At 34.2% G+C, this 20958-nt stretch overlaps 1 protein-coding gene across 5 annotated transcripts in view; it reads right to left on the bottom strand.

The window, feature by feature from the left end:
* The window catches only part of pfkfb2b (6-phosphofructo-2-kinase/fructose-2,6-biphosphatase 2b), a 45613-nt gene that overhangs the window by 9814 nt on the left and 14841 nt on the right, over positions 1-20958 (bottom strand). For all 5 annotated transcript variants that reach the window (XM_030134351.1, XM_030134353.1, XM_030134350.1 and 2 more), the window contains exons 6-14: positions 20639-20713; positions 18085-18141; positions 17807-17931; positions 11783-11990; positions 11406-11552; positions 7143-7247; positions 4821-4950; positions 4666-4728; positions 1895-1959 (exon numbers count right to left, since the gene is read on the bottom strand). In XM_030134351.1, coding sequence (XP_029990211.1) covers positions 1895-1959; positions 4666-4728; positions 4821-4950; positions 7143-7247; positions 11406-11552; positions 11783-11990; positions 17807-17931; positions 18085-18141; positions 20639-20713 — 975 coding nt within the window. The remainder of the gene's footprint in view (positions 1-1894; positions 1960-4665; positions 4729-4820; positions 4951-7142; positions 7248-11405; positions 11553-11782; positions 11991-17806; positions 17932-18084; positions 18142-20638; positions 20714-20958) is intronic.

Raw genomic sequence — 20958 nt, 5'->3', positions numbered from 1 at the left:
GACAACAGTAGGGCTGGACTGATAAGAACTGATAAGAACTGATAAGAACTGAACTGAACTGAAAGGACAGAGTAACCCACTGAAGTCTCTTTATCTTCGCACACACATTCCACAATTATTACACAGTTCAAGCATATTCCCTACCCCCATTGTTTTTCACGTCTGCTGTCTGCCTAATGTTCACGCTGTCCCTCAATTCCCTTCAAATACATGAAAAAATTCCAGCATGTGTCCATGTGTACTGTGTGAAAACTGTATGATGTCTTATATTTGTGCTTTGCGTTATCTTCTGTTCTTCACTGCAATTTTCGAAGAAAGGGTTTTGTGGTAGCGCTCCAGTTGTACTCTGTACTGGGAGCAGTGGCCCGATGTCCCTAATCATCAAACTCAATTTCGTTTGATGTACTCTGTACTGTCAAATGACAATAAAGGTAATTCTGATTCTGATAAAAAGAGGAACGTGGTGCAAATGCAAGAAACAAAAACACATGCATAATCATCAAGTGCTCTGCAAATAGAGAAACAATGCAAAGCACAAAACAATTCAAACCAAGAAAACATCTGCAAACGAAAAACGCTGCATAACCAGTCAGTACAACGGAAGTGCTCCGAACCTGTAGGGGGCGCTGTCAGCAGAACAGCTTAATGCAGAGACACACAGGATGGAGAGAGAGACGGAGAACAGCTGACTGACAGGGTTTCAAACTACAGTGGGAACAAATTGAAGTTATGGAGTAGCGGTAATGTGACTTTTATTTCATTCTATTTAACATTAGTCTGTTGTCTATAAATGCTGCCCCCTGCAGGTTTGGAGCTCTTCCGCTGTAGTGACTGGTTATGCAGTGTTTTTCGTTTGCAGATGTTTACTTGGTTTGAATCGTTTCTTTATTTGCAGAGCATTTTATGATTATGCATTTGTTTTTGTTTCTTGCAGCACATTTTTTCATTTGCACCATGGTTCCTCGTTTTGTACCTCATTTACACTTGTGTTTGAGTTTGTGAATTTGCATTGTTTCAGTACTTGCAGCTGTTTTCTCTAACTGAGACGCACTGGGCCGTTGAAATGTGTTTGGCCCTTGTCGGCCACCGTACAAAGTTTTATAAGTTCATCCATTTGATTACGGAGTAAATGATTTAGAAACTGGTAATAAAACTGAAAAATCCTGAAAATACAGCATGGTAAACATCACAACAGTCCTCAAAATTCTTCAATATACCTCGAAGAACTTTCTTAGCTTCCAAACCTTGTCCTAAGGGGTTTGTTAACCTTTACGGTCCTGAAATCCGCTGAAAGACAGCATTGATGGTGAAACAATCCAAAACAACAGAAGCAATCTTATATTCTACACATTAGCAGGAATATATTCAGAATTCAGATATAATCCCTTTGTGATCACCACCATTTTACATTACATTTCCCAGTCACTGTAATGGATTTACTTTGTAACTTTCATTGCATAACACCATTATTCCCCACTTATAACATAAGTGCTGGAAATGATTAGCTCAGCCAAGCAAGATAGTGTGATTAGCCATGCCCTGCATTAAGGCAAAACATCTCATAACCATTTACTTAACACTCAGCTGGTTACAGCTCAGGCCAGGCTTAATAATCAGGGTTAAAGGTAAAAAGGCACATAACAAAATGGGGATATTAGGAAAGGATTCATGAAAGCAAAGCATCACATACAGGGAATGAAGAGTGATTGCGTTGCATTTGCACTGAACTAGCAGACACGACAAACAGGAGCCCACAGGACTTTGGATTAGACAGTGATTAGCTCCGAATAATTACAACATAAGTGAACAAACAAAGAAGAATCATTTTGTGTATCTAATCACATTTTAGACTTTGATTCAAATGTGCTTCTCTAGTGGATTCAGAGGGACTTACAAGAGGCCGGTCACGATGTGTGTTCACTGCCTCCACATTAAGATAAAACATTTCCACTTTGCAACCTAGAAGACAAAAAAAATAGGACATGATTGCATAATATGTGCATCCTACGACCTGTGGTGGAAACTTCAGTTGTTGGCCTGATCACAATCAAGGGTACCAGAAAGGGTGCACATATAGATAAAAAATACTAATGCTCTATCAAAAAATCAGACAGGCCCTTTTATTTGTCTGATATTTCTCTTTTAAAGTCCAAAATATTTTTGAATTATGGTGTCTACAAAAAATTTCGCAGGCTTGCCCCTGTCAAATCAGAAATTATTGGGTGTACGGACACTACAGCCTAATAGCCTCCATATTTAACCCTTTCATGTATGAATTATAAGAACCTTAGTCAATATTTTTTTCTTGAGTGTTTTTATTCCTCTTTAGGCATGAAAAAAGCAATGCAATTGAAATTTTTTTTTTATGAACCTATTTTTCATGGAGTTACAAAAATGTCCACTCAGCTGGAGACCATGCATTTAATTTTTGAAGCAAAGAAACTTGCATTTTAAACTCATCATCAGAAAGTGTGAAATACTGTGTAAAAACTATGAAATAAAAACATTTTTAATAAGCGCTAATCATATGTTTTCTCACATTTTTTTCATACTCTAATACTAGTTATTACTCATTTCGTGAAGATAATATCCTCCTGAGACCCAGGAAATTGACAATTTTAGCTTGTTTTACATTAAAAAATTGTCTTGATTGGAAACTGCATAATGCAACAGTTTTTTCAGATACATTTTAAAAATAATTTTTATTTATTGATATTTTATATGGAAAGTCCTTTGCAATGGACAGTATTTTTTTAAGTTAAACTGTCAAACTTTTGTCCCCTACAGAGGACAAAATGCATTGCTGGGTCTCAGGAGGATATGCAAAAAAAAAAAAAAAAGTTTTTGTTTCAGAAAACTGTTAATTACAGTCTAATAACAATTAGCAATTGATTTACACTAAAACATATTACTGCAGATAAGGTTTATCAAGAACAGCAAAGTTACAATAATTGTATGAATTGCAGTGTTTGGGATGATGCATAAGCTCCACTGTGTTGGCTGATATGGAACTAAAACAACAAACCCCATGAATAAACAATAGTAGAAGAACTGTCCATTGTTGTGACCACTATGCATGAAAGGGTTAATGCCTACAAAGATATACAAATGTTTCAGCACTCAGGATAATCATGCATTGTTTATTGCATAGATGTAGTGTCCAAAGCATGCGTGCTGAAAAATTCCAAATATTAACAGAAACAAAAAAATTAGACCCACATTTTTTGATATGGTGTACGGACACTACTTGGTGTACGGACTCTACAAGATAGGAATGGAAATCTGGCTTATCACATGGTCGCATCTCTGTCAGATCTGTAACTAAGTCTTCCTGGTACAGGAGTAAATAAACATTTGTGAACAAGTTATAAAAATATATATGTATAAGGCACATACGCCATATTATTAATGGAAGTATATTGGTGTTCGGACACTACATGAATTTTGGTGAACAACGCACCATTGAAAACATGCGGTTCGACGTAAACATCCGTTTGCCACATTGTTACCAAATTTTTTGCAGCCAGGGAGCAGACCAAAATCTGTCCAGTTGTGCATATTTAGTCATAATAATACTTAAATAACAGGTTCCCATTCTATTATCACAATTAAAGGGCTGTAAAAGAAGGGTTTTCAGAACAAAATGGTTGATCGTCTTAATACTGAAAATAAGAATTGATAACACTGGTCAACAACAAATTTATTGTTTAAGTTTTTTGAGCTGATTTAGGATCATTTTGGTGTGCTGAATCCAAAAGTCAGATTAATTTTGCTCAATCAGGTCAGCTTTCTGAACTATGCTACATATTGGCTTTTTAACATTTTTGCTTACATTTATGGGCATTTTCACATCATATGATACAAAATTCTTTCATATTTCTTGCAATAAACGAGTTCTGAAGATTTTACTTTTCCCAATTTATGATAAATGTTTTTTTTAATATTACAGGTGAATGAAATGGCTTTGACTAGAAGATCTTACAAAAATAAGCCTGACGTATTCTACTACATCTGCAGTGAATACACCATTGTACCTAACAGGAATCCTGTTAGAAAATGAATTTTTTTCTCTTAAAACCTATTTTGGGTGAGAACTATATAAAAAATCAACTGATAAAGTCACAAAAATGTAATCAATTTTGTGAGAAGATCAAATTTTTCAAAATCAAATTAGCAAAAAACCCTGACCTGATTGAGAAAAACAGATGTCATTTTTGGATTTAGCGGTGCAAAATGGTCCTAATTCAGCTGAAAAAACCTAGACAACTTGCAAAAAACATTTTTTGTAACCCAGTGTAATCAAACAGCTGTTCAACAAAAATGATCAATAAATGAAAAGCAATGTGAGGTGTGTATTTTGTAATAAAAAAGACACAGGAGTTGAGTAGTAATTATTTATTGTGTTACAAAACATTATGTGCACTAATTTTGCTCTCTTATAACATAAAATTGGTCACATGTTTTCACATTCATTGGGTTGCCATTTTATCAATTTTTATCCTATTTTCTTCAAATTTGGAAGATTGCAAGATCTAGTAATAAGATGGCCAAAGAAACATTTTGGGAATGGTTTTGGGGGTATCTTTTTGCAATATTGATTAATAACTGATGCAAATATACTTGTGCACCTTGATTGTGATCAGGCCGTTATGTGTGCGGTCCTACCATATGCAACAGGAGTGAGCTTGAGCACTGTGTGGAGCGGACATTTCATGTACGGCAGATCTTCTGCAGGAGGAATGAAAACAGAATCCAATACATCATAATCTGTTTGTGTGATCAGCATGTTCACTGTGTGTTTACATTCGTGTTCATCTGACCTGCACTCTTGTCCAGGAAGTAGGCGAGTAGACAACGCATCACGGCCTGGTGACAGATGACCAACACGTTACCCTGTCGCTCAAGCTCCATGATGACCGGCTCCAACCGCTGAACAAGATCCTGGTAGGACTAAAGAGCCAGAGGAGACAAAGGGGTGAACTGATCCAACTAATATCAAACCGAAACACCATGGGAAGGATGCTTCTAGGACCCAAAAAAAGAGTTAGTTTGAGGTGCTCTTTGGAAAACAGGATAATAAAGTAGATGGGTGCTTCTATGAAACTGGTCCTAAAAACAGGACATGGGGCTAAAAATTTAAACCAGATGTAGACTAATGTTATGAAGCAAGTTTGGAAGCACTTTGGGTCTATTTTAAAAAATAATTACTAACTGAGATAAAAGAGAAACAATTTTTCAGATAAAACACATTTTTATATAATTTTACATTATATTTAATACATAAATTTGTATATAACATGGTCAAAAGGACACGAAAATTACGTGCCGCTATTTTTTTTTTAAATACCTCTTTATTCGCTCACAGGTACATTTTGGGAATTAAACTAATAATGCAAGGCAGAGTGTCTCACAAAAATGGCCACTGTTGCAAAATCATTTGCAATTTATATGCGTATAACTGGGCAGGTTCTGTATGTAACGCAAGTGGACATGATGGGCCACACACAAAACCTGGAATGAGGCTGAGATTTGTGAAACACCTGCATGTCTGGATTAGAAAAACCGCTAGGATCATCAAATTTAACACAGTGTCTTTATTTATAGTGCTATATAAGACCATTTCAAGCAACATTTTCACGATAAAATGCACTGACACCTTGGTACTTTTTCATGTCCCAATTTTGGTCCTATTTTTGGACCCAATATTTTATTAAAAATTCATGAATTTTGGGATGGCTCAGAGCAAGAGGATAATTTTTTTTTGCATTTATCTGAGGTTATCATTTGGTACATCCTGGGGGGAAAACTGTCTAAATTTCTGCTTTATTATTGGGTCTAAAAAGCTGGAAAAGTGCCAGGTACTAAAATATACCCAGTTTCATAGAAGCACCCAAATGACAAACAGGACGAAAACTCCAAGGCACTCTCTTTAAGCATTAAAATGCCTTTATTCTCATGGTATGGTCATATATATATAGACCTTAAAAAACACTTCAACGAGTTTCGGCTTCAAGCCTTCGTCAGGAAGTCAAATAAAAGTTGACTTCCTGATGAAGGCTTGAAGCCGAAATGCGTTGAAGTGTTTTTTAAGGTCTATATATGCATACATTTTAATGCTCAACCCTTTCATGCATGGTGTCCATATTTGTGGACACATAGTTTAAGCTCACTTTGCAGAGGGTTATAAGGCAGTCTTCTCCAAACCACATGGGGGCAGTCTCTATAGATTCTATGCAATACAATGAAAAAAGTCTCATCTTAGTTTTAGAATTTTGACTGCTCTGTGATCTCATAAAGTTAACCTCCTAAGACCCAGCTATGGGTTTTCTGTCCCATGTTTGTGGACAAGAGTTTCACAGCTTTATAAAAAAAAAAAAAAAAACTAAAAACAAAAACCTGTCTACTGCAAAGGACATTCCATAAAAATAATAATAAAAAAAAAAGCATCTAAAAAAATGTTGCATCATGATGTTTCCAAAATGGACAATTATTTAAAGAAAAAAAGCCAAAACCTGTACTTTCCTGGGTCTCAGGAAGCCAAATATCTTCTGAATAAAAGCATATTTTTAAAAGAAAATTCAAAATGCATTTCAACTGTAGCCTAATTTTGAGTAATAAAATCAATCTAAAAAAAAATCTAGATACCTTTTTTCATAATTCATGCATGAAAGGGTTAAAGAGAGTGCCGTGGAGTTTTCTTCCTGTTCGTCATCTAATATCAAACTGACTTGGCAGATTTCAGTTCGTGAACATTAATAGAATAGAATAGAATAGATCTTTATTGTCACTGTCACAGGAACAATGAAAATCAGTTTAGCAGCTCAGTTCAATTTAGCAGCAAAACACTCAGTGCAAAAGGGACCGTATAAGAAAAATTAAATAAAATAAAACATATCACAGAGTATTAAAGAAGTCGGACTGTGCAAAGGCGTCACAATAAAATATTAATATAGATGTGCTACTAAAGAAAAGCTAGAACTCCTGAGATGAACAAAATATACAGAAAAAATATATAAACGCTAACTCTATACTACAGATGAGAGGTATGTAAAACTAATAGGATATATACAGATAGTAGTTAGGTGCATGTGTTGTGGCTATAAGCATTAAATATTTGTGATGGGGGCAGTCGGATGGCTCACCTCTCCTCCTGGGTAGCGATAGTGGTACTTGTCCTGGTCCCTCAAAGCGAACTCCTCTGGGAATGTCTTCTGGATCATCTCATAGGTCATCTCTTCACACACACCCTAGAAAATGAAAACACAAATATTAAAAAAAAAAAAAAAGAAGAAAATGAAAACACACCATTTGTCAAACACCAGGTTAGTTTTTCCCCCACAAAGTTCCTGAACGTCTCGGGTTTACATGACACTAACATGTACTTAGAGTGAAAACATGTTGTTACATCACAGCTCAGGCTTAAACCTAAAATATTCTCTCTTTTCTTCAAGTCTTCACAAATAAAACCTGCTCCAATAAAGGTTTCTCCCCTGAAACACAAATCAAAGTTTTCAGACTCACCCAGACTCTTTCTGCTAACAGTACATCTGTTACATCCTTATACAGGATGGTAAAAACAAAAGGGAAACACATTTTCAATCACACATCAAACACATTTTGTCCTCCTCTGGTCTACACAGAGTGGGTGAAAAGTAACTAGGGCATTAGAAATTGCTTATAGAATTTTTGGTATCACTGAAGTCATGGCAAAAACATTTTTTAAACAGACAACACTAATGGGGATTTCTTATTTCCTTCTTGTCTTATTTCTTATTTTTTCATTGTCTTATTTCCTTATTTCTTATTTCCTTAATGTCTTATTTCCTTATTATCTTATTTCTTATTTTCGTATTGTCTTATTTCTTATTTTCTTACTGTCTTATTTTCTTATTTCCTTATTTTCTTATTGTCATATTTCTTATTTCCTTATTGTCTTATTTCGTATTTTATTATTGTCTTATTTCTTATTTTATTATTGTCTTGCTTCTTATTTCCTGATCGTCTTATGTCTTATTTCCTTATTGTCTTATTTTTTTATCTCCTTATTGTTTTATTTCTTATTTCCTTATTGTCTTATTTCTTATTTCCTTATTGTTTTATTTCTTATTTCCTTATTGTCTTATTTCTTATTTCCTTATTGTTTTATTTCTTATTTCCTTATTGTCTTATTTCCTTATTGTTTTATTTCTTATTTCCTTATTGTCTTACTTCTTATTTCCTTATCGTCTTATTTCTTATTTCCTTATTGTCTTATTTTTTATCTCCTTATTGTTTTATTTCTTATTTCCTTATTGTGTTATTTCTTATTTCCTTATTGTGTTATTTCTTATTTCCTTATTGTTTTATTTCTTTTTTCCTTATTGTTTTATTTTTTATTTCCTTATTGTCTTATTTCCTCATTTCTTAAAAGGTAGCTCCTTCCATCCCTGGCTGTTTGAGGAAACTGGTTGACGCCACTGGTGCTTACACTGAAATATGAAGATTTACTTTCATTTTCCCATGTAATAAAGAACATGCATCATTAGTTTCAGTACATTTGTAATAGGAATATGGATTTTATTACCACTTTTTAATGCTTAGTCACTTTTCCCCCACCCTGTATAACTGATGGTAATATGCCTGAATGCAACTGTGCACAAGGGAATTACTTTATACACTGTACTTACTCTTTATGAGGAATCATGTTCATAATGTTGTCCTTATCCTACACAGAAGAAATCCTTCTGCTCCTGTCCTCATTACATTTCATTTTGAGTCTGAGTCTATTTTAAAACTGAAGCGTTTGACATTTATGTCAGGTGTTCTGTGGTTCCCATCCCTTATCTCAACTAAAAAAAATACAAGTTCAAGGATAAAGATCATTCCCTGGATATAGCAGAAACAGTAATAAAATGATTAAGCATTGACTTTATAGTTTCTATTCAACACTTAAAAACAGAGATGTTGTTGATGTTTTTGTGGTGACATCTGAATATTTTTTTCTCTAGGATTTAACCTGTCCTAAGCAATTTATCAAATTTATTATAATATTATCCTCTGCATTTTGCATTTTCAGTGAAAATCTGGTATTTTCCTGTATTTAATTTATTGGCAATGTAAATATTCGTACAAGTTTAGAGTAAATTAAAAAATTATATAAAAACAGAGAAAACCTGAAGAAAAAGTGAACTTCTTTTTTTTTTTTTTTTTTTTTCAAAATATGTCATTAACTGAGCACATCAACATTCATTTACAACCTCTGTCATTTATCAACATCTGCTAAGAAATGGATATTTTATTTTTTATTTGAGTATTATTGTTATGAAACAGATAATTTATTTTAGTTTTCGATATGTGTATTATTGTCATGAAATGGACAGAGTTTATTTTTGTTTTTAATATCTGTATTATTACTGCTACGAAAGGGACAGACTTTATTTTGATGTGAAATGCATTTGCAAAATGGACAGAGTCTATCCTTGGTATATATAGCATGTTTGTGTTTTGTGCTTCGTCAGAATTTAATCTGATATGTGGAGGATTTTTGAGGTACTTATGGGATCTGACATAGGCATTTAGAATAGGTAGAAGGATGGGGTAAGGGGGCGGGAGATTATAAGTTAAACTTCATCCCATTCCTTTTCAAATATTTTCCTTTCTTTTTATATAAATCTTTTTGCAGTTTGGTTTTAATGTTATATTCGAAATAAACAAACGTGGGTTGTACTGTTGAATCAACGCTGCAGAAGATGACAGTGTTTCCATGTTCACTGCAGAGCCTCTGAACATCCAAATGTAAAAACGATGAAAAGATAATTTTATCTGAATTATTAAAATATATTGATAAGATTATTGGTACATACAGTAGGTTATTTAACATTTTAGATCAGTAGATGCTTTTGTCTCCTGAGGCTGTTTAGGTCAGTTAACATTAACATCCTTTATTGTATACTGTAGGTGGCTCCTGTTTTCTAAGTGGTTAAAAAAATTGCTTTTACAAGTCAGTTAAAACACGCTTAACTGTAAACTACAAAAATGCTTTTAGTGCAGTTTTCCCATACACACATTATTTTTATTTTTAATTTCTAATTTTTTTCCCCTGTTTGGCGTGCTATATATACTTGTGTACTCTCTAATAATATTAACTAGAAGCACTCGGAGAGCGCAGACCTTCGCCAAGGCTGATCAGTGGCCCCCCCCGTGGGCCCCCCCACCCCCGATCACCACCAAAATGTAATCATTTCTTCCTTATCCCATTTCCAACAAACCCTGAAAATTTCATCCAAATCTGTCCATAACTTTTTGAATTATGTCGCACACTAACGATCAGTGCCCCCCCCCCCCCCCCCCCCCCGTGGGCCCCCCCACCCCCGATCACCACCAAAATGTAATCATTTCTTCCTTATCCCATTTCCAACAAACCCTGAAAATTTCATCCAAATCTGTCCATAACTTTTTGAATTATGTCGCACACTAACGATCAGTGCCCCCCCCCCGTGGGCCCCCCCAACCCCCGATCACCACCAAAATGTAATCATTTCTTCCTTATCCCATTTCCAACAAACCCTGAAAATTTCATCCAAATCTGTCCTTAACTTTTTGAGTTATGTTGCACACTAACGGACAGACAAACAAACAAACCCTGGCAAAAACATAACCTCCATAACACCACATGTCCATGTCTTGAATGTAGGATGCAATTGTGAATAAGTAGATTTGTCGACTATCAGGCTAAAAAATTTTTTCTTTGCTTTTATTATTTTATTTCATTACCTCCGCCAAGGTTATGTTTTTGCCGGCGTTGATCTGTCTGTCTGTCTGTCTGTGTGCAAGATAAGTCAAAAAGTTATGGATGGATTTGGATGAAAATTTCAGGAAATGTTGATACTGGCACAAGGAACAAATGATTACATTTTGGTGGTGATTGGGGGAGGGGGGGCACTGATCTGCCTTGGTGGAGGTCTGCGCTCTACGAGTGCTTTTCTGGTTTTTATTTAATTTAAATTACCTCTGCCAAGGAGGTTATGTTTTCATCAGGGATTGTCTGTTTGTTTGTCTGTTAGCAAGAAAACTCAAAAAGTTGTGGACAGATTTTGATGAAATTTTCAGGAAATGTTGATACTGGCACAAGGAATAAATTATAAAATTTTGGTGGTGATCAGGTGTGTGTGTGTGTGTGTGTGTGTGTGTGTGGGGGGGGGGGGCTGATCTGCCTTGGCGGATGAGTACTTTGCTATTTTTTATTACTATCATCAAACATGTCATGTAGCACCAGGGTGGGAAGAATGGGACATGCTTAATACCTCTGAAATTGAAAATTCAAATGTTCAATGTAACTTAAATCTGCACCAAAAATGATAAATATGTAAAAAAAAAAAAAAAAAAAAAAAAGTCAGCTCATCTAGGCGTTGGAGAGTGTTACTGACAGCATCGATCTCGTTGAGTATCTTCCACTGTTCATAAGGAACACCGAGCTCCTCCGCTGTCTGGATGGTCCTCCTCAGCTGACTCGTCCACACCTTCAGATCTGACAGGTTGTGCTCCTCGATGAAATCCCGCAGGGCGTGGGAGAACTGGGATGTGACAGAGATAGACTTTCATCATATTTCATTGTATTCCTGCATCATTCTGGGTTATCCTTAGTGGAAGGAGAATAAAATGAAGGGATTACGAGTGTAAATGTCATGACTGCTGTGTTCATGAAGAGCCCTTTCACTGCTGAGAGAAAGGCTTCTACCATAATTACATTTTAAAGACTCTGGATCTGCACTTCATGAAATGTGGATTAAGAAAGTGATTGTACCTGTTTTCCTCTGGGAGAAAGTTCTGAGTCTCCTCCGATCCTGCCCTCCATATTGTGGCTGCTCTCTCCGTGCCGACACAAGTAGATGGAGTGAGAGTGCACGTGGATGTTCATGAGGTAGTAGACGATCTTACTCTGGATGTAGTCCTGCACCCGGTTGACCAAAAAGCGCCGGCCCACATTCATCACTTTGATAAAAGAGAGGTCCCTGCAGGTGGCAACGAGTTTAGTTTAGCTTAGTTTAGTTTAGTTTAGTTAATTACCTCCGCCAAGGAGGTTATGTTTTTGCCAGGGTTTGTTTGTTTGTTTGTTTGTTTGTTTGTTTGTTTGTTACCTCCGCCAAGGAACAGTGGAGGTTATGTTTTCATCGGGGTTTGTTTGTTTGTTTGTTGGTTAGTTAGCAAGATAACTCAAAAAGTTCTGGATGGATTTTCATGAAATTTTTCAGGAAATGTTGATCCTGGCACAAGGAACAAATGATTAAATTTTGGTGTTGATGGGGGGGGCAGATCTGCCTTGGTGGAGGTCTGCTCTCTCCGAGTGCTTTTCTAGTTTGTCTTTTTGTTTGTTTGTTAGCAAGATAACTCAAAAAGTTATGGACGGATTTTCATGAAATTTTCTGGAAATGTTGATACTGGCACAAGGAAGACATGATTAAATTTTGGTGGTGATTGGGGGGGGGCAGATCTGCCTTGGCGGAGATCTGTGCTCTCCGAGTGGTTTTCTAGTTTCACGTATGCAACAAAACAAAGTAATCATAATCCTACTCAGTCCCTATAAATGAAACAGATTATAACAAAACAAAACAAACTAGAAAAGCACTCAGAGAGCGCAGATCTCTGCCAAGGCAGATCTGCCCGCCGCCCCCATCACCACCAAAATTTAATCATTTGTTCCTCGTGCCAGTATCAACATTTCCTGAAAAATTTCATGAAAATCCATCCATAACTTTTTGAGTTATCTTGCTAACAAACAAACAAACAAGCAAGCAAACAAACAAACAAACAAACAAACCCTGGCAAAAACTCCTTCTTGGCGGAGGTAACAAAAAACAAAAACGTATACGTATACATGAAAACAAAATATGACTTCATTTGCATATTCAAAAAGGGGTGGGAGGAATTATAACTTATTGAATCCCACCCCCTCTCCACACAACACTCTATTGTTTAGATTCCTATCAGCATAATGCAGTGGTTCCCAACCTGTTTTGGCTCGTTACCCCATTTTAACATCACAAATTTCTGGCGACCCCAGACATGTAATAATATGCTCTACTATGTTGCAAAATAAACGTTAATTTTAGATGACATTTCATCTATATAATGTATATTATTATGGACGGAGGCAGAAAAGCCAGGTGTAGATTACTGTACAAAGCAAGAATTTTATTTTCCTTGGTCAGGATATGTACAGTCTTGGATTTACAAGGCTGACAATTAATACTGAACAAACAAGAACTCAAACTATGAATTATGAAAGAGCTGCAGCATCTGAAACTGACCACAATGAACATTTGACATATAAACAGAACCACAGTGCTGCAGTTTCAGCTTCACAGTTTGTCATGTCTGTTATGTATTGGGATTGTGTCTGTCAGCTCACCACACATTTTTTATTAGTAATTTTTTTTTTTTTGATCAATTACTAGAAATTTCAGGTGACCACATTGGAATTCCAGGTGACCCCAGGTGGGATCCCGACCCCAAGGCTGAAAATCTCTAGCATAATGTATGAAAAATCCCTTGGATCAGTTAACCTCACTTATCATCTTCACATACGACAAGGTTGAAACTTTGAGTATCATTATTGTGACATTATTGTGAAAAAAATATTGTGGAATGCATACCTTTCATGCAGTGTCTTGTGTTGAATTTATTGGAAAAATTGTGTAGTTTCAGAATATAACATCAAAAAATGTGTATCACTTGTCCTTGTGTGACTTTTTGCATGATGTTTGCTGAAAAGAGGGCAAAAATGACCGTTTTTCAGTGACAAATAATTTGAAAACCCATATTAATCCTGCTGCTGCTTGCAAATTTTCATTGAACTTGCTTACCTTTAACCTCAGAAGAAGAGCTTATGGTATGCCCTTTCGAATGAGTATCAGTTTCAGTGATTTCAGTTCAAAGTCAATGACGTCATATCAGCCAGTTCCTCAGAAGACGTCCTGTGACAATTTTGTTTGGATTTTTTGGCTTCTAGGTAAGAATTTAACTTGTAATTCTTTATGTAGAGTTGATATTATCATAAATCTGTATGTATTATACACCATTCTCTTTCTTTTTCTGTTGTGAATAAAGCATTACCCAACAATTAAGCATATTCTAATATTAGATAAGTCAAATCCTTACTTTTACTAACCCTACCCCCATCAGTTTTTAGTTTGTGAAAAAAATACATACCATTGTCTGAAAAAAAAAAAAAAAAAACTTGCATTCACTCCATTTTCAATATCTAGCTTCCAAAATTTAATCAGTTATGCCCACCTACATGGGCTACAATTAATTTATATTATTTAGGCCCATTCACTTTCCTAAAGTGAGATCAAGTTTTTTTTTTTACAAACAAATTTTCATATTCGTTTTTGAAACTGCCCACCGATTTGTTAGATTTTGACTTGCCCTGTCAATGATGAAGCCAATTAAACCAGAGATTTTACATAAATTATTTCAGATTCAGATTCCTGAGAAAAATTGACCCTAAACTGATATATTTTCAGTTCATAACCAAGAACTTGAATTTTTGCCCTTAATGTCACTAACATGCAACTCAAACCTTGAACCTTGTCATACATACATACACATGCATACATACACACCTCTACTGACATACCAGAAAAGTAAAAAATAAATAAATATAATAATAATACAAATAAATAAATAAATACATCCATACAAACAAACAAATAAAAACAAAAAACCAACCCAGTAGCTATGTGTTCATCCTCAAATACCTTCTTCAGTTTTATACTGTGTATACAGGGTGGGGAAGCAAAATTTACAATATTTTGAGGCAGGGATTCAAAGACAGTGTATGACCAATTAGTTTATTGAAAGTCATGAGAATTTATTTGCCACAGGAAAATGTACATAATAGAAAATGTTTTTATTCTATGTGTCCTCCTTCTTTCTCAATAACTGCCTTCACACGCTTCCTGAAACTTGCGCAAGTGTTCCTCAAATATTGGGGTGACAACTTCTCCCATTCTTCTTTAATAGTATCTTCCAGACTTTCTCGTAATAGTTTTTCTCATAGTCATTCTCTTCTTTCCATTATAAACAGTCTTTATGGACACTCCAACTATTTTTGAAATCTCCTTTGGTGTGACGAGTGCATTCAGCAAATCACACACTCTTCGACGTTTGCTTTCCTGATTACTCATATGGGCAAAAGTTTCTGAAAAGGTATGGATAATAGTGTTAGGTATGATTATGACATCAATATATGTTTGGTTTCAAAACAATTGACGTAGTGCCTGCTGAGAAAAACAACTAAATGTTCATTGTAAATTTTGCTTCCCCACCCTGTAGACTGTCCCTTTACACCTCTTTTTCAATTGGCTGATATCTGGACATTCTTTGAGTCCCACCTTCGACCTGTTCCATAATTTTATTCCACAAATTGAAACACAAAAACTTCTCCTTGTCATTCTCACTTTTAATGTTTAGAAATTATGTTGTCCTCTTAACTCATAACCCCCCTCCCTTTCTATGAACAGTTTTTGAATATGAATGAGTGAGGTGCACCTGAATGACTGTAGGCTGACTCCACCTAGTGTTTAGTTTATGAACTGCAGCTATAATCCCACAGAATGTGATGGAGTTGAGGCCAGTTCGTCAAAAGTAATCTAAGCGGATTACAGCCACTGGAGTTGGATCAAATCTTAAAAAGTAACTCCTCAAAAGAAATACAAAGAATTCTACGAGTGGATTACATCACAGTCAAAGCTTTTGGCAGGATTGGGTTAAATGCAATAAATAAAAAAAAAGGATTACTTTAATAACAGCAGCTGGGTAGATTTGAGGAAGAAAATATAATAAAAAGTGTTCACTTGTCCTCATAAAATAATCCCTTAAACAGCTGTCATTATGAAACTAAAACAACACATTAACTGTTATTTACCATTGTGTGTACGTGTCTATAGCATTTAGTTTGTGAATATTGATTTTATGGTTTGTTTGTATAGTCGCGGAAAAAATTATTAGACCACCCTTGTTTTCTTAATTTTTTCATTCATTTTAATGCCTGGTACAACTAAAGGTATATTTGGTTTTTGTTTAAAGTGTTTTTATTACATATTAAGTCATCCAGAAAAGCATAATGCAGTTATCGTTTTTTTTTTTTTTTTTTAATATACTCAAACCCATGAACATTCCCACCCTGTTGCACCATAAAAAAGATCATAATTAACAATAATAAATAAATAAATAAATAATAAGGAACACAGATACTAGTCACAGACTTGTATTAATAAGACTTCTCTGGAATAAGTGAGGGATCTACCTCTTTTATGTGATTCAGAACAGGTTGCCAGGTACTGAAAAACTTTTTGGCACACCCTCTTATAGAATATCTAATTTTTTCCAATGTTAAATGATGTAAAAAAAAAAATCCAGAAACCAAGATTTAAATGTTGGAGGTTGTTTAAGTAGTATTAGTCTATGAGCTAGAAGAGTGGCGAAGGCAATCAGATTTTTAAATTTTTGATTAAAATGAAAAGAATGTGATGCGATGCCAAATATTAAATGTACCTTTGTTTGGAAAAATATAATGATAACAACAAAAATAGCTCATAAGAATTTAATTTCAGAGCTGATATCTATCCATTTTCCATGTTTTCTTGATAATAACCAAAATCACAGCAGTTCTCACATCAATAGCTATAGCATTGTACTGACAAAAACAGTGCTTTTAGACATTCCATGTTTTCTTTTCTGTCTGTTTTAGTCACATGATACACACAGGAGTTAGCACTTGATTGCATAACCATTGTTTTTGATTTAATTATTATTAATTTTCATTTATTGTTATTATTATTATTATTATTATTATTATTATTATTATTATTATTATTATTATTATTAATTTATTATTATTAATCTATTATGAATTTACTATTTTGATTTAGTTATATAGGTATGAGAAGCTCTAGATCTGAATAAAAACGGTGATAAATGGGTGCTTCTATGAAACTGGGTACATTTGGTACCTGGCACTTTTCCAGTTTTTTAGACCCAATAATAAAAGAGAAATTTAGACATATTTCCCTCCAGGATGTACCTAATGATGACCTCAGATAAATGCAAAAAAATTATATTGTTGCTCTGAGCCATCCCAAAATTAACACATTTTTAATAAAATATTGGGGCCAAAAATAGGACCAAAATTGGGACATGAAATACTACTTAGGTGTCAATGCGTTTGATCTGAAAACTTGGTTTGAAATGGTCTTATATAGTGATATAAATAAAGACACTGTGCTTAATTTGATGATCCTAGTGGTTTTTCTAATCCAGACATGTGGGTTTTTCATGAATCTCAGTGTCATTCCAGGTTTTGTATGTAACCCATCGTGTCCACTTGCGTTACATACAGAACCTGCCCAGTTAAACCCATATAAATCACAATTGATTTTGCAACAGTGGTCATTTTTATGAAACACTCTTCCTTGTATAATTAGTTTGATTCTAAAAATGTACCTGTGAGAGAATAAAGATATATTAAAAAAAAAGTAGCATGTCATTTTCGTGTCCTTTTGACCATGTTACATGCAGATTTTTGTATTAAATATGATGTAAAATAATATAAAAATGTCTTATCTGAAAAATAGTTCCTCTTTTATCTCATTAAGTATTTATTTTTTAAAATAGACCCAAAGTGCTTCCAAACTTGCTTCATAACATCAGGCTACATGTGGTTTGAATTTTTAGCCCATGTCCCGTTTTTAGGTCCAGTTTCATAGAAGCACCCAAATACGAGTCTGTTTAAAGAGAGAAACAGTAAAATTTGTTCAGCTCTTACTTGTCGTAGTCATCAGGGTCTAGCGGCTGGTAAGTGACCTTGTAGCACTCAATTCGTTTGAGGAAGTCATCCATCACTCTCTCTCTGTGCCTTTCGGGGTAATCTGGACTCGACACTTTCACTTCCTGTTACAGGTATTCAACACATCCAGACAATGTGAGCCAGCAGAGTTCTTACATAACACCAAACACAACCTGAATATTAATGGCTTATGGGTTTGACCTAGACCTGGAGTCACAGACAAACTTTAATGTCTCCTGTGTGACGTAAGATCATACCAGAATATTAGCAGCGATGACCTCTGGGTCGTCACACACTGACTCCACAAAGAACACCTGTTAGACAGAGGGCAACTGGGTTAGAGGATTTACACACAGACTCAAGTATTTTTCCAACGATAAATAAAATATGTCCCACCAAAATTAACACTGAAGCTACAGCTACACTGCAAAAAAATCAAAATGTTACCAAGCGTATTTTTCTGATTTCTAGTCAAAATATGTAATCACACTTAGAATAAGAAATAATCACCTAAAGAGTAACTTTTATGTGAGATATAAGAATTTATTTTTAGACAATAGATCTGGAAAATCTTATTTCAAAAAATCTTACACAGATCATTTTCACTCGTTCCATTGGCAGATTTTTTGCTTAATTCATGCAAAACTTAAATCAAGTTAAACTAAAGAAACCAAAAAGTAACTGAATATAAAAGCTGCGTTACTCTGGTGTCATTAAACAGTTATGTTACTTTTTAAGTGTAACTAGTAATTTTAACAGTAAACTTTCTACACTGGAAAAAAAAAATCAAAATCTTACCAAGCCTATTTTTCTCATTTCTAGTCAAAATATGTAATCACACTTAGAATAAGAAATAATCACTTAAAGAGTAACTTTTATGTGAGATATAAGAACTTATTTTTAGACAATAGATCTGGAAAATCTTATTTCAAGAAATCTTACCAAGATAATTTTCACTCATTCCACTGGCAGATTTTTTGCTTAATTCATGCAAAACTTAATTCAAGTTAAACTAAAGAAACCAAAAAGTAACTGAATATAAAAGCTGCGTTACTCTGGTGTCATTAAACAGTTATGTTACTTTTTAAGTGTAACTAGTAATTTTAACAGTAAACGTTCTACACTGGAAAAAAATCAAAATCTTACCAAGTGTATTTTTCTCATTTCTAGTCAAAATATCTCATCACACTTAAAATAAGACATAATCACCTAAAGAGTAACTTTTCAGTACGATATAAGAACTGATTTTTAGACAACAGATCTGGAAAATCTTATTTCAAGAAATCTTATCAAGATATTTTGTTTGTTTATAGATAATGTTATATTGATAAATATGCTGTAATTATTGAAGAAAATTGTTGAATTGTTGAGTGTGTTTGCATGACTGTATTGCCATGATCATATTGTTGTGTATAATTCAATTACTGCATTATGTATTTGTTGTATTTGAATGCTAAAATTAGGAAAAATGTATTGTTTGATTGTTTATTTAGTTATTGATAAAGGTGTAAAAACACTTGAGTGGTAGGATTAAATAAGTCCATACTTCCTCCTACTCCTTTTCGACCGTGCAAAATTCAGACTTGCACATACTTGAAGATAGATTCTGTTCATTTAAATGTTATTTTGTTTTTGTCTTAATTTGCTTCATTTTGTTTCTCTGCATATTCTAAATAACTAAATAAATAAATACATTTCACTTGTCCCATTGGCAGATTTTTTTTGCTTAATTCAAGATTTTTTTGCTTAATTTAAGCAAAACATCTGCAAATGGAACAAGTGAAAATTATCTTGGTAAGATTTCTTGAAATAAGATTTTCAAGATCTATTGTCTAAAAATAAGTTCTTATATCGCACATAAAAGTTACTCTTTAGGTGATTATGTCTTATTTTAAGTGTGATTACATATTTTGACTAGAAATGAGAAAAATACACTTGGTAAGCTTTAGATTTTTTGCAGTGTAATGATCATTACATCACTGATTATTTTCTATTCTATGTGTATTATAAATGTCTGAGCCTGCGAAAATGAAAATTACATTAAAGGACATAATAAAAACATATTCTAAATAGAACAGAATAGTGTAGATCTTTATTGTCGCTGTCACAGGAACAATGAAAATCAGTTTAGCAGCTCTGTTCTGTTTAGCAGTAAAATACTATATAAAAATATCACACAGATACTGAAAAATGTAGACATGTACAAAAAGCTACAGAATAAAATATTAAATATACATATGCCACTAAAGTACTACTAAAACTACTGAAATGTACAAAAGCTAACTTTATACTACAAATGACAAATATGTACAACAAATAAGGATATATACAGCCAATATATGATATATACAAAATAATATAGTATATTGTAGTATAGTAAATACAACTATAAAATACAGGGGTTGGACAAAATAATGGAAACACCTTCACCTCAAGATGATAATGCCCCAATCCATACAGCTAGAATTGTTAAAGAATGGTATGAGGAACATTCTAATGAAGCTGAGCATCTCGTATGGCCGGCACAGTCCCCAGACCTCAACATTATTGAGCATTTATGGTCAGTTTTAGAGATTCAAGTAAGACGTCGATTTCCACCGCTATCGTCTCTAAAAGAGTTGGAGGGTATTCTAACTGAAGAATGGCTTAAAATTCCTTTGGAAACAATTCACAAGTTGTATGAATCAATACCTCGGAGAACTGAGGCTGTAATTGCCGCAAAAGGCGGACCTACACCATATTAAATTATATTTTGTTGATGTTTTAAGGTGTTTCCATTATTTTGTCCAACCCCTGTATACTGTTTCATACCTTAAAAGCATTTTCTTTCACAAAGGCTTGAATAAGGTCTCGTCGTTCTCTTGTTGTGTTTGTTGCATCAAAAACCTCACAAAGCACACACAAAGGAGCAAAATATTTACATTTATGCATTTGGCAGACGCTTTTTTCCAAAGCGACTTAAAGGGGAAAACCAAAATAAAAATAAATAAATAAAATAAAATAAAATACAAGAATAGATTAAAGACATAAAGCAGCTGTACAGTTAAAAACAGTGTCATACAGATGATTAAAAAACAAAAAGTATGGAGTGATAATGTTGGGAACTGAGAATAGTTTAAGATAAACTTATG

The sequence above is a fragment of the Sphaeramia orbicularis genome, chromosome 5 (assembly GCF_902148855.1).
Source record: "Sphaeramia orbicularis chromosome 5, fSphaOr1.1, whole genome shotgun sequence".
Lineage (NCBI taxonomy): Eukaryota > Metazoa > Chordata > Actinopteri > Kurtiformes > Apogonidae > Sphaeramia > Sphaeramia orbicularis.
The sequence above is the reverse complement of the archived record's forward strand: the minus strand, read 5'-3'. Positions and strand labels throughout refer to the sequence as shown.